The sequence below is a fragment of the Podarcis melisellensis genome, assembly GCF_964234715.1.
Source record: "Podarcis melisellensis genome assembly, chromosome: 6".
NCBI lineage: Eukaryota > Metazoa > Chordata > Lepidosauria > Squamata > Lacertidae > Podarcis > Podarcis melisellensis.
Window position 1 is genome coordinate 86,066,226 of NC_138538.1, and position 14,295 is coordinate 86,080,520.

The 14,295-nt window shown below is 44.8% G+C and overlaps 1 protein-coding gene and 1 long non-coding RNA gene across 3 annotated transcripts in view; both read right to left on the reverse strand.

The window, feature by feature from the left end:
* LOC309371892 overlaps positions 1 to 14,295 on the reverse strand; it is a 54,330-nt gene that overhangs the window by 29,610 nt on the left and 10,425 nt on the right. The gene's annotated exons all lie outside the window — the stretch shown is intronic.
* PLA2G4A (phospholipase A2 group IVA) overlaps positions 1 to 14,295 on the reverse strand; it is an 81,154-nt gene that overhangs the window by 26,472 nt on the left and 40,387 nt on the right. For both annotated transcript variants that reach the window (XM_081914865.1, XM_081914864.1), the window contains 3 exons: positions 10,532 to 10,613; positions 5,830 to 5,978; positions 1,377 to 1,490 (listed from right to left, as the gene is read on the reverse strand). In XM_081914865.1, the coding sequence (XP_081770991.1) occupies positions 1,377 to 1,490; positions 5,830 to 5,978; positions 10,532 to 10,613 (345 nt within the window). The remainder of the gene's footprint in view (positions 1 to 1,376; positions 1,491 to 5,829; positions 5,979 to 10,531; positions 10,614 to 14,295) is intronic.

Consider the following 14,295-nt stretch of genomic DNA (forward strand, 5'->3'; position numbering starts at 1 on the left):
AGGGGCAGGCGGATATGGGGGTCCCCCTGGTCCTGAATGGGGTAACTGTGCCCCTGAAGGACCACATGCTCAGCCTGGGAGCCATTTTGGACTCACAGCTGTTCATGGAGGCGCAGGTCAATTCTGTGTCCAGAGCAGCTGCCTACCAGCTCTGTCTGATACACCGGCTGAGACCATACCTGCCCGCAGACTGTCTCGCAGGAGTGGTGCATGCTCTAGTTATCTCCCGCTTGGACTACTACAATGCCCTCTACGTGGGACTACCATTGAAGATGACTTGGAAACTACAACTAATCCAGAATGTGGCAGCTAGACTGGTGACTGGAAGGGGCCGTCGGGACTATATATATAAAGGATCTTCACTGGCTCCCAGTACGTTTCCGATCACAATTCAAAGCATTGGTGCTGACCTTTGAAGCCCTAAATGGCCTCGGCCCAGTATACCTGAGGGAGTGTCTCCACCCCCATCATTCAGCCCGAACACTGAGGTCCAGTGCCGAGGGCCTTCTGGCGGTTCTCTCACGGCAAGAAGTGAGGTTACAGGGAACCAGGCAGAGGGCCTTCTCGGTTTTGGCACCTGCCCTGTGGAACACCCTCCCATCAGGTGTCAAAGAAATTACCAACTATCTGACGTTTAGGGAAGTTTTTAATGACTGATGTTTATATATATATATATTGTTGGAAGCCGCCCAGACTGACTGGGGAAACCCAGCCAGATGCGCAGGAAATAAAGTCTTCACCAAGGAAAATGGTAATATTACTAATAGTATAAAAAGTGTTGCAATTGGCTTGCCATTTCCCCAAGCTCTTTCTCTCCTGAGAAAGCATTACCAAGCTAATCCAACAGCAATAAGGATCTAGTTTTAATCATTTTTTAAATGCACATCATGCCCTTTTCCTATGACCAGCACAGTTAATAACGTTGTCTCATTATACAAGTAAATCACAACAGCCTTGTAAGCCAAGTTACTATTGTTTGAAAGGGCCCTGCTTTATAGCATTCTTCACATCACACTAAATTCCACCATGATTAAGAAAGGATATCACTGTTGGACATGGCTACTTGGGATACATTATATAAAAGAACTGCTTCTATACACTCATTGAATCAATGTATTTATATGTTTTGGGTTCTACTGCTGTCTTTTAACTTGTATTTTACATTTGTTTCATTTTATAGTAGGCTGCTGTTAGTCCTACTGAAAGTTTGATTTTGAAGCTTATGAACTTCCACACTGGGACATTCAAGTGCGGAGCAGATTTGTAATACTTTAATGACTAGAAACACTCTTAGCCCTCCATAATACTGCACAACACCAGTTTTGCCACCGACATCAATGGAACTGATCTTCTACCAGCGGAATTTTGAAACCTACTTTATTGATGATGAGTGAGACCTCTTTCTTCTCTCCCACTTTCAAAGAAGATATGGGGAACGTTGCTGTACCAATTGTCTCATCCATCACGTAATTTGCATCCATAAGAGTGACCTGCAAAAGATAAACATTATTATTTTATTATTTTAAAAAACCACATATTTGCCTTTATGATAACATTCATTAAAGGCAACATATTTGCCAAGCAATTATTAGTACACCTTTGTCAGATATGGCAAAGCAGAGGGACCAAACTTGATATATCTAAGCATTTTCTTTTTCTTTTGTCATCCAATCGCCTTTCTCTACTGCCATTTCTGATGTACATTTTTTGGTCCCATTCTCTATCTAGACTACTAGTATAGATATCTGGTTACAGGGTAGCTTCCTGTTCCTCAGTATGAATGGGCAGACTCTGATAATGCACCAACCACCTATTTTTCAGTATGTCTTGCCAGGAGTCTAGGACAGCTGCAAATTTGCCCACCTCATTCCTAAGCCATGATGGGTTATTTAAAAATACTAATGTAGAAAAAAAACAACAGAAATTAAGCAGGAAAAAGGAAAATTCAAGCATTTGTGTACATTGGTATACATTGGTGTACAACAAACAGAGCATGAATGAGGAAAATAAAATATTAAAATCTGGCAGAAATATGCACCACCAGTAGACAAAAACATTTTGAAATAGTGGGCAAAATGTGCCCAAAGACACATAATATTCTAACATCAGAGCAACCACATACTAGAATGAGGCATGGAAAGTATTCTGAGATCAAGACATGCATCTGGGGGCCAGTTCAAAAAAGCAATATTATGATATGATTTTTAATCAGTTGGGTATTTAGTGTATTACTTGAGACTTGTGGGAATTGATTCCCTTGAAACAGTGTTGTAGTCTGAGGTGATATGTGAATCTTATCTGTAATAGTCCATTCATGCATACAGTGATACCTTGGTTCTCGAATTTAATTCATTCCAGAAGTCCGTTCTACTCCCGCAATGGTTTGAAAACCAAGGCTTCCTGCCCTCAATCGGAAGCCATGTCCGACGTTCGGCTTCCCAAAAACGTTCGCAAACACTCACTTCCGAGTTTGCGACTTTTGGGAGCCAATTTGTTCGACAACTAAGCCGTTCAACTACCAAGGTGCCACTGTGCTTGGTGCTGCAGCTATTAAAATAATTAACTCGCAGATGTGTGCCAATGGTTGCACGGAGTATGACATTCCAACATCATAAAGATGTTGATCTATAGCCATTTCTTTACTTTTCCCTCCTATGCTCATTCTCATAGTGTAGAATGGAGATCATCATCAGTTGTTGTTGTTGTTGTTGTTTAGTTGTGTCCGACTTTGTGACCCCATGGACCAGAGCACGCCAGGCACTCCTGTCTTCCACTGCCTCCCGCAGTTTGGCCAAACTCCTGCTGGTAGCTTCGAGAACACTATCCAACCATCTCGTCCTCTGTCGTCCCCTTCTCCTTGTGCCCTCCATCTTTCCCAACATCAGCGTCTTTTCCAGGGAGTCTTCTCATGAGGTGGCCAAAGTATTGGAGCCCCAGCTTCAGGAGATCATCAGTAAGTGGCCCCAAAGGCAGGGGAATGTAAAAGGAGATGCTAAACATATACATTACTCTAATGACCATATAATTTTGCAGAATTTTGTGTTATTATTTTGTAGTTAACACCAACTGAAGCGAACACTTAATCTCCACTTCGGTCTAGCCCCATACACCAGAGGCAGGAGAAAGTAAATGGCAATTAAATTCAAGAGGTAAAGGAAACTTTGAATTTCATGAACTCTGGTAAGTATGCTCAGAAATATCATTTCCAACTACAAGGTTTTGCCTGCCACTTTTAAGCTCTTCTTGCTGTTAGATTTCCCCCTCTTCTTCTCAAAGGCCAGGTTTATTTGCTTGGGAATAGGGCTAGGGAGAGAATGAGACCAGTAGGAATGGCTGGCAAAGCCCATTTCCAGCTGGACCAAATTCAGAAGGGTCTGGGCCCAGCTCAGAATGGAGCTTTTCCATCTTTTTGAATCCTTATTTCAAATTTCCCCAGCTTTGCATTTCCCCCATTACTAGCTAGTTCATGGGTGTCATTCTTTCATTTGTCAAACTAACAACATTGGTTAACAAATTTACTTGAAAAATAGAATTTAAGCAGAGAAGGGTAGGCCTCCACAATGATACATTTCTAAGGACTGAATTACAAACTAAATTTAATACTGTGTACATTATAGAAATGTAAAGGGAAAACACTTTTGCAAATGCCACTGCATTACTGTCAGATAAACACTCTTATCCAGCCTACACAACATTATTGGTTCTTTAGTGTTAGCTTTCAGAATTTTCGTCATGTGTTTCCACAAGCAGCTGAGCATGTCAATTTAAATTATTAAATCTATTACAATAAAAGCAGGTTTCTCAATGTTCCTTTTTAAAGCTGCCCAGTGGGAAATTATTTCAATTCACCCTAGTTATAGCAACAGAAATGAGCGAACTAGCTAGCCCCTTAAGAAAATTCCTTTCGATATTTTTTTCTGCCTCCGAGAATAAGGGAAGTTCACATAATGCGTACTAAGAACAGCATAAAGAGAAGTAAAAGAGGATGTTGCTGGAATGAAAGCCCCAATTTGGAACAGATATACTCATTTAAGCTCAGCACACATATACCATGCATGAGAGTATTGGATTTCCTTCTATCACAAACACCAGTAGGCCCCTTGCTACTACTCATAATGTCCTAGATAATGTGGTGAATGGATGTGGTTACACAGCGTTGAGTGAAGAGAACAACACTCAATTATGATCTCAGAGTTGCTCATTTCTTTACTCTTGTTTTGTTTGTTCCAGTTGCAGCATTAAAAAAAAATTCAAAGGCTCAGTTCTGTTGAGATATGAAAGCTTTGCCTCACAAAGTTTCCTTATCTTATTTAAAGGTAAAGGTACCCCTGCCCATACGGGCCAGTTGTGTCCGACTCTGGGGTTGCGCGCCCATCTCGCTTAAGAGGCCGGGGGCCAGCGCTGTCCGGAGACACTTCCGGGTCACGTGGCCAGCGTGACAAGCTGCATCTGGCGAGCCAACGCAGCACACGGAAATGCCGTTTACCTTCCCGCTAGCAAGCGATCCCTATTTATCTACTTGCACCCGAGGGTGCTTTCGAACTGCTAGGTTGGCAGGCGCTGGGACCGAGCAACAGGAGCGCACCGCGCCGCGGGGATTCGATCCGCTGACCTGACGATCGGCAAGTCCTAGACGCTGAAGTTTTACCCACAACGCCACCCACGTCCCTCTTATCTTATCTTATTAACCTCGCCATTAAAGCCATTCTACAAATGGGGAAAAAGGTCGTGAGAGACTTAGTTGCGCAGGGCAGGTCCTCAAATGACCTTCTCTTCTCCAAACCTCTCAAGAAGCCCACAGGTTGCTCTCTCTTCTCATACTGAGTGAGCCAGATCTCACCGAGGTGGGGGACTCCTGGCTGGGCTATATCACTTCAGACTGCCGGTCGGGATTCACATGTTCCTCCAAACAAATTAACTCCCTGACCATAGAAAACTCAATGTAAAGGGGAAGAGTTCAAGCCTAGCTTGATGTATTCATTTCCCACATGAAGCTATCTTTTGGGGGAAGAGTTCCATTATGTGAGCTCTCACCTGTAACCTGATGTAAAAAGGTGAAGGACTCCTGGATGGTTAAGTTCTGCCAAAAGCAACTATGGAGTTGCGGCACTCATCTCGCTTTCAGGGCGAGGGAGCCAGTGTTTGTCCACAGACAGCTTTCTGGGTCATGAGGCCAGCATGACTGAACCACTTCTGGCACAACAGGACACCGTGATGGAAACCAGAGCACACCGAAGTGCCGTTTACTTTCCCGCCACAGTGGTACCTATTTATCTACTTGTACTGGTGTGCTTTTGGACTGCTAGGTTGGCAGGAGCTGGGACAGAGCAACGGGAGCTCACCCAGCCGCAGGGATTTGAACTGCTGACCTTCTGATCGGCAAGCCCAAGAGGCTCTGTGCTTTAGACCACAGCATCACCCACTACACTGCAAACATAGGTGTACCGTCTCTGTAGGAAATGCCTTAGTCTAGTAATATTTTTGCTCACTTTTTGCTGAACTCCCCAGCCTGTACCAATGTCCTTCTTCAGTCCCTTGTAAACTCAGGAAATTCATACCTAGAACACTGTGGACTGGAAGCTTGAGGGTTCTGCAAACACGTTGCCAATGCTACATTCTTCCTCCCTTTGTCAAACCATGCTTCCGGACACCATTTTGCAAATTCAGCAAGAAAGATGAATAGACTTAAAAGAATGCAAACTTGTATAAATTATTCTGAATACTACAGTTTTCCTGAGGTAAGTTTAAATATCTTTGGAACAAACCAGCAAAAGATATAAGCAGCCCTGCACATATGACCCCCGGGGCCAATATAACGTGTGCCGGTACCTCCAAAACATTTTCCTGCTTGGGGTCCAAAATTATTTCGAAGGTTTCGTTCCACTCGGGGTTCACGTTGTTGTTGATGTGTGTCGTTCTCTTTCTGCTATCTGGGGCTGTTGGGATGAACAGTTCCACATAGGGGTCAGGAGTGTCCACTGAAATAAAACAAAGACACGCAGGAATCAGTAACAGACTCTTCAAAAACATGGAGGTAAATCGAACAGCCAATTGCACTCCACGGAATCTTCACCAACTGCACTTCTGTTTGTGTGTTTCTTCTGCACAGACATATGAAACCCTGGGCTGAACAGATGCTATTTTGCACAAATCGAGTTAAGGCCACAGCCCTGTGCCCAAGGTGTGCTGGCTAGGGAGAGCTAAAATTTGGCAGAAGTCCTTACATTGGTGCATCTTCAATACACCTCCCACAATGGCCCTACACTAACAGGATTTGAAGCATAGAATGCAGTGTTGCCTGATCACCACTGCCAGTGAAAGGGCCAGAACACGCTGGCACGGAAAGAGTAGACTTAATGTCAAATATTTTGCTTGCTCAGAGCCCTCACCTTGCTCCTACAGTAGCACATCACATTAATAAAATATGTGAAACAAGTGCAGTAAAGGTAAAGGACCCCTGGACGGTTATGTCCAGTCAAAGGCGAATATGGGGTTGTGGCGCTCATTTCGCTTTCAGGCCGAGGGAGCCAGCATTTGTCCACAGACAGCTTTCCAGGTCATGTGGCCAGCAGGACTGAACCGCTTCTAGCACAACGGGACACCGTGATGGAAACCAGAGCACATGGAAGTGCCATTTACCTTCCCACCACAGTGGTACCTATTTATCTACTTGCACTGGCGTGCTTTCAAACTGCAAGGTTGGCAGGAGCTGGGACAGAGCAACAGGAGCTCACCCCGTCGCGGGGATTCAAACCGCTGATCTTCTGATCGTCAAACCCAAGAGGCTCAGTGGTTTAGACCACAGCGTCACCTGCTGTACAGGCACCTTTCATGCAAAGGTTCCACTCCAGGGGCAGCATGTATATGCAAAATGGTGCACAGATAAAAGCTGCCATCGGAAAGCTGGGGAAACCCCACATGGAGGACCTCCCTGCATCTCCACTGCCAGAGGAAGAAGAAACCTGGCTCCCTTGATTCCAGATCTGCTCCAGCCTTTTCTTCCCCAGCCAGAACCTTCCTGAGGGCACAGCCACACTGGCCTTTTAATAACAGGTGTTATTTACTTAATATACCTCTTAATTGCCAACGTGTCTTCTAAGTGATTTAGAAGTATAAAACCAATTACCTAAATATATATATATAAACACACATAATTAAAATACGCAATAAAACAAGTCCATCAAAACATTAAGCTAAACCTCCAATAAAACAAGCCTATTAAAAGAGTTCAAAAATCATAATTGCTAATACGGCAATTAAAGCAGGAGGTTCAGGTCAGGAGATCAAAGGAATGCTCATCTGAGAAGCTGGTAGAATGTCAATGCATATTTTAGCAGGCAGACCATTTCACAACAGTAGTTGTTGTTGGTATTCATCTGTCTCGATAGACAATGGAATGTTGCCTCCAGGAGTGAAATAGAGCAACCAGCTTGGCTGCAGGAGTTGCGTGTCAAGACCCCGAAGCCACCCCCTCGTTGAGAAATAACACACACAAAGACACAGATATTAGGTTAATGTTATTGGGCAAATTTGGCCACAGCTTTATTGATTGCAGAATGTGAGCGGTATTGGCTTAGGCACTGAATGGACCCGACTATATCTGACTCCTGCCCAATGCGCAGGAAGTCTGGTAAGGGTAAACTACAGGAAGGGGAAGCCCTGTCAATGCATACCAACTCGAGCTCCCACTGGTATTCCCATCGGGGTCGTGCCATGGCCCTAGCCCCCAACCCGGGCTTTGGACAAGATCAACACCCCCGGATTCCTTTAACGGAATACCTTTAAGCTTGGAGGGACAGGTGATGGCCACACCTTCCCTCCCCCACCACAACCCTAAGAAAGTTGTGAGGATTGCTACGCGGTAGGCGAAAACCAAATGGCCAGTGCCAATTTGCCAAGTGGAAAAATTCCTGCCAGGCCCCTCAACGGCGACCAACCAAGGTCCATAGCAAAGCCAGTGCCTAAACCTGCAAAATATGGAGAGAGGGAGTGTGATTGAGGAAGTGAGCCAAAGAGGAAGCCCTCCAGCTCGCGCCTCCAATTAAATGGTCCCGGCCATGCACCCCCCGGCCAGTGGATTGGCTGGCCGGGCTCTGACATGGCTGGGATCCCCCAGGCAACAGGGGAATCGATGGCTTTCCACTTATTCAAGTGTGTAACCACATCTATGATCTCAACCAAGTGACGGCCCCCTCAGGACTCCCCCTCTCACTGAGTTGGAAATACACACCTGACAGTCTGCCATTCCTGTTTCCCACTCAGGAGTGAACCATTCTCCCAAAAATGGCAAAAGCAGTGACCCCAAAATGTCCACCCTCTGAGGTCACCCTGTCAGGGCAGTCCAACAGGCCTTGGTAGTATATAAGGCTAGAGAACAAGGAGCCAAATGTTTCCAGCATTCTCCACCTCCTTCTTCCCAGGGTTTTCCAGCAGGTGATAGGTAATGGTAAAGGTAAACGAACCCTGGACAGTTAAGTCCAGTCAAAGATGACTATGAGATTGCAGCGCTCATCTCGCTTTCAGGCTGAAGGAGCTGGTTTTTGTCTACAGACAGCTTTGCTGGTCATGTGGCCAGCATGACTAAACTGCTTCTGGTGCAACAGAACACCATGTCAGAAACCAGAGCTCACAGAAATGCCATTTACCTTCCCGCCACAGCAGTACCTATTTATCTACTTGCACTGGTGTGCTTTTGCACTGCTAGGTTGGCAGGAGCTGGGACAGAGCAACGGAAGCTCACCCTGTCACAGGGATTCGAACCGCCAACCTTCTGATTGGCAAGCCCAAGCTCAGTGCTTTAGACCACAGCGCCACCCACATCCCATCACCAGCAGGTGATATCAGTAACCAGTCAAGGCAAAAGAGTTGCCAGGGAGAAGCTTTCAAACATACCCACCCTAGTTTCTTACCTTTATAATAAGTACCTACAGAACTTATAAAGATATCACTTTTCATCATAGTTATCATCTTGCACAAAATTTACTAATCCAGCTTTTGAGGTTGGTGAGACTCCAATTACAACTGCAAATATTTGTAGGTGAGCAGCAACTTCACTTCAGCAAGTAGCCAAGACGTAATGGCAACTCTCAAGGATCTTTAGATGACTACTTTTTTCGCTTTGCAGAATTTTTTTTTTTTTTGCAAAATGTGTCATCAAAGGTTGCCCTCAACACTTCCTTGGAACAGTATCACTGGCCTCCTTCACAATCATCAATAAAGTCCTGAGATTATGAACTACCAATATGGGAAACAAACTTGCCCCTCTGTGCAATCTGTAGGGCAAGAGACCCTCTCACCACGTTAGACTGCCCCACAGTGCTTTGTGACATATGAATATGTTACCATTCACAAGCAATTAGTTTCATTCGAAGGAATATGAGACAGCATTTGCCACTGATATCCACAAGTATTGCATAAACCTCTGGCTCTGCCAATTCCAAAAAAACATATATTCACATATGCAGGGAAGGAAGGAAAAATAGTTCAGAAACTAACAACAACAAACACACGCACAGGGTTCTGGATGGGATATAACTGCCTACCCACCGGTTTCCTATGCACACAATTACTGTGAAAATTCATCAGTAGTAAAGTTAAGCAACACGTGCCGAAATTTCAAAACTTCAGCCCCCGGTATTGTTGAGCAAGGGTGAGAATGCACAGGACAGAGAAGCACATTGATGCATTAAATGATCACACATTAATTTCTAAAGGCAGATGTCGTTGGCCACAACTGTCACCAGTCCAAGTCAGTATGGCCAATAGTCAGGGGTGATGGGAATTGTAGCCTGAAACATCCGAGAGGGTGAGCAGTGGTCACCCCTATTCTAAGAGCTCATACTAGATTGCCTTTCAAACAAAAAGCACACTTTTGGCTTTACTTTCTGTTTTGCCATAAGGACTCAGCAGAATTTGCACACACCCCTTTCTTGACCACAGCTAACCTCTAAGTTTCAGTAAGTGAATTGCTGAATTCTAAGTCAGTCTAAGAAGAGTAAAGGAAGCAAACACACTCATTGACTTTGCTGCTACAGTGATACCTCGGGTTACATACGCTTCAGGTTACATACGCTTCAGGTTACAGACTCTGCTAACCCAGAAATACTACCTCGGGTTAAGAACTTTGCTTCAGGATGAGAACAGAAATCGTGCAGCGGCGGCACAGCGGCAGCAGGAGGCCCCATTAGCTAAAGTGGTGCTTCAGGTTAAGAACAGTTTCAGGTTAAGTACAGACCTCCAGAACGAATTAAGTTCTTAACCCGAGATACCACTGTACTGGGAAGTGTAAAATAACAAGTAAGCCTATCATTAAAAAAAAAAATACAGTCAACAAAAATGCTGTTTAAGGAACCCGCATTACCTTAGTCATTGATTCTAACTGGCTGATTACAATTTAAAAGCCAGATAAAAATAGCAAGTTTAAGATTAGACCCCTCTCATACGGGAAGAACCCAGCACGTGTAACTTGGAGCGCATGCACACACCAAAATATCCCACAGAGCAATAGGAACAAAGCTGAAGTGATACTTACGCATGTCGCCAAAAGACCCTTTGGTGACATTCTTGGCTTGCTTAATTGTCACGCTAAAGATGTGCGAATACTGGTGTTCCACCTGCATACCAAAACAACAGCTGATATTAGGAAGGAAATGAAAGGCCACAGAGCGCATAAATCAAACAACCCTCTCCAACCCATTTTCAACTTGTCTAAGACACTCCCCGAGTTTGTTTTCCCAAAAGCAAATGAAGCACCCACTGGAAGACACAGCATCCTGAATCAGAAGTCTTCAGCTTTACTGAACATTGAGACTACATTGAGCGTAACCAACTAGAACTACTCCTACACAACTGCTCGTTCCCCTCACCACCACACCTTTGTGTTTTTAATTTTTAGCGTCAATGAATTCAACACTCCTCCCCTCCAAGCACTGGTATTGCACAGACATTTCGTTAGTCATCAAAAAACACAGCAGGGGCTGAGGAAGCCAAAAGTTGTTTTATAGATGCCTTTAACTTTACCCTGTCCTTGTAATTCCCTCCTACGGGAAAGGTACAATTATACCTAAATACTACATTGCAGAAGGCATACCGTATGCCTATGTGCATGTGGAAATGGGTTTACATTCAGGATACTTACATATACTAGAGCAGTTGTTTTCCAACTTTCTAACTTCACAGGATCCTTTCCACAATGGCCTGGCTCAGACCCCATGCTAAGCCACACAACGGCTTGCCAGGACCATGCAAATGTCCTTTGCTATCAAGACAGGCAGCTTTATTGACGCCACCAGTAACACTGTGTTCTGTGATGTAGTACCCCAACGTTTTGCCCTAACCTGTTAGGCCAGACTCTCTGCTTTACCCCAAATCACCTTCCAGTTTGGCTGCGCAATCAAGGCAGCTTTTGACATCAGCTGGAAGGGAAATTGGCTGGAAGGGAAATTGACTTCTGTTGCCTCTTCCAGGTCTCCTCTCTCAGTGGCTTTTGACACAGTGAGTTGCATTCTTGTATCAGCCCAACTATGAGTTTTAGCTGAGGGTGAAGTTCAGTATTGTGCCATCAGCGTTCTTTAACAACTAGGTTCCTTTCTAATAGCCCCAGGTTCCTCCTTGGACCCTGGCAAGATATATTCTGCAATTTTGTAGGACCAGGGCTGGATTTAAGTTTGATTAAGCTACTGAAGGGACACAGGTGGCACTGTGGTCTAAACCACTGAGCCTAGGACTTGCCAATCAGAAGGTCGGCGGTTCGAATCCCCACGACGGGGTGAGCTCCTGTTGCTCGGTCCCTGCTCCTGCCACCCTAGCAGTTCAAAAGCACATCAGAGGGCAAGTAGATAAATAAGTACCGCTCTGGCGGGAAGGTAAACGGCATTTCCGTGCGCTACTCTGGTTCGCCAGAAGTGGCTTAGTCATGCTGGCCGCATGACCCGGAAGCTGGACGCCGGCTCCCTCGGCCAATAAAGCGAGATGAGTGCCGCAACCCCAGAGTCAGCCACGACTTGACCTAATGGTCAGGGGTCCCTTTACCTTTAAGCTACTGAAGGTAATGGGGCCCTTTATATGTCCAGCTGTCCTTTGTCAACAACAAATTGCCGCTGTTTTTTGTGTTGAATATATGCTATATGGTAACTTATGGACATAATAGGTATCTAAAGCCATTTGCACATAACAAAATATGTATTTTATCAAAGTAATTGTTGAACTGAAATACAATTAAAAAGAAGTTTATTAATAGTGAAATAATTACCAGTGATATTTTAGGGAGCAGGCTGTCAGGTGGGGCCCATTACTTACATCATAGGAGCCTACACAACACAAAACACTGTTGCTGTATGTAGGTTTTATTTTATTTGTTTTTTATCTTACATTTTGGAAATGTAATCCAGTTGTTATTTTTTTCTTTAATTTTTTTGGGGGGGCCCAAGAGAGTGGGGCCCTAAGCTATAGCTTGTTAGCTTATACGTAAATCCAGCACTGTGTAGAACCATACTGAATCTGCAATTAGGAGACCCTACACATTTGTGGAGTAGCTGTCCCCAACGTACTGAGGACACTCAACTTTATTGTCCTTTCAACAGCTAGTCTAGGAACAGATTTATTGAGGTGGGGAGCTGGTTGATAAGAGGAAAACATAATGAGGGTAAAAAACAAATAAAGTAAAAGAAATGCTGCTTGGGAATTCCTGTTTTCCGATGGTATCTGCCCAGCTGACACACCTCAAACACCATAAACAAGGCTGGGTTTTAACAATACAATGGCAGGGTTAACTTGACATTATTGTCAGAATATTAGTTTATTAACTAGCTTCGTTGCCTGGGGCAAATAAGGATCCTCTTCAGGAAGTAGGCAGAGAACTTTTTATAACAGGGAGGGGAGACCTCAGGCCAAAAACAACCCCCAGGTCTTTGTATCTGGCCCTCAAGAGTCCACCCAGAACTAGGTGGGAACATGAGGGAACACAACTTCAAGGCTGAAAAGGTCCCCACTCCTGTTTCATGGAGTGAAAGTTGGTTCTTCTTCCTTCATGCCATCAACAGAAGCGAAAAATATCTGGCAGGGTGTAGGGTCCTCTGCTTCTAACCAGCAGGTACTGGGTGGCTAACAAGGTGCCAGCAAGCTTCCTTAGGGAAATCACGCTGATCTTGCTTCTCTTTATATAATCAGCACTTTTGTTTAAATGTATCCTTGGGGAGGAAGGACAGGAGAAAAGCTCCAAAAAAACAAACAAACAGCATGTGAGTATAAAGCCAGTGAATAACCATTCATTCATGAAAACGTCTTTAAACAGATCAATAAATACTGTTTGGTTAAAAAGAGAAGATTCATACCTCAAAGGCCTGTCTAAACAATGTGCTTTGCAAAACAAAACAAAAAGTTTCCAAGAAGGGAGGGATGATTCCTCCCAAACCTCTATTGATAGAGCGTTCCCTAGTAAAAGCCAACCAAAGCTTTCTAGGCCTACTGGGAAAGCCCAGAGTTCGCCCTGACCGTTCCTACAGTGTCTGTGACAGGAATTCTAAGTCATGGTGCTGAAACTGAACGCATCATGTCCGCACCCGCATTTTCCTTCTACTTCCTTGGGAGCAGCAAGGAAGCTTAAGGAGACGTTTAAGAAAGGGGGAAAGCTTTGTTTCAACAGCTCCCTTCAAAAAAGCACATTTCCTTCTTTGCACAGGGACAGAGAGAACTAAGGATAAAATAATTACTTATTAAAGGTAAAGGGACCCCTGACCATTAGGTCCAGTCGTGGCCGACTCTGGGGTTGCGGCACTCATCTCGCTTTATTGGCTAAGGGGGCCGGCATATAGCTTCCATGTGGCCAGCATGACTAAGCCGCTTCTGGCGAACCAGAGCAGCACACAGAAACGCCGTTTACCTTCCCACCAGAGCGGTACCTATTGATCTACTTGCACTTTGACGTGCTTTCAAACTGCTAGGTTGGCAGGAGCAGGGACCGAGCAATGGGAGCTCACCCCGTCGCGGGGATTCGACCTTCTGATCGGCAAGCCCTAGGCTCTGTGGTTTAACCCACAGCGCCACCCGCGTCCCTCCCAATTACTTATTAATTGGTTATTAAGGGCATTTATATACAGTATTGCCTTTCTACACCAAAGGCAACCAAGGGCAGTTTACAATGCGAAGCATTAACACAAGCAAAAAAAGGCACAATTTTTTCTCAAGCTGGCCCTTCAGCGGCTTATGACACTAGCTCCCTGGCTACTGCTTTCCCTCAAGGCACCCAGGTCTTGAATGGCCCCAGGGAAAATGGCGGCTGGGGTTTCTCCAACTGTC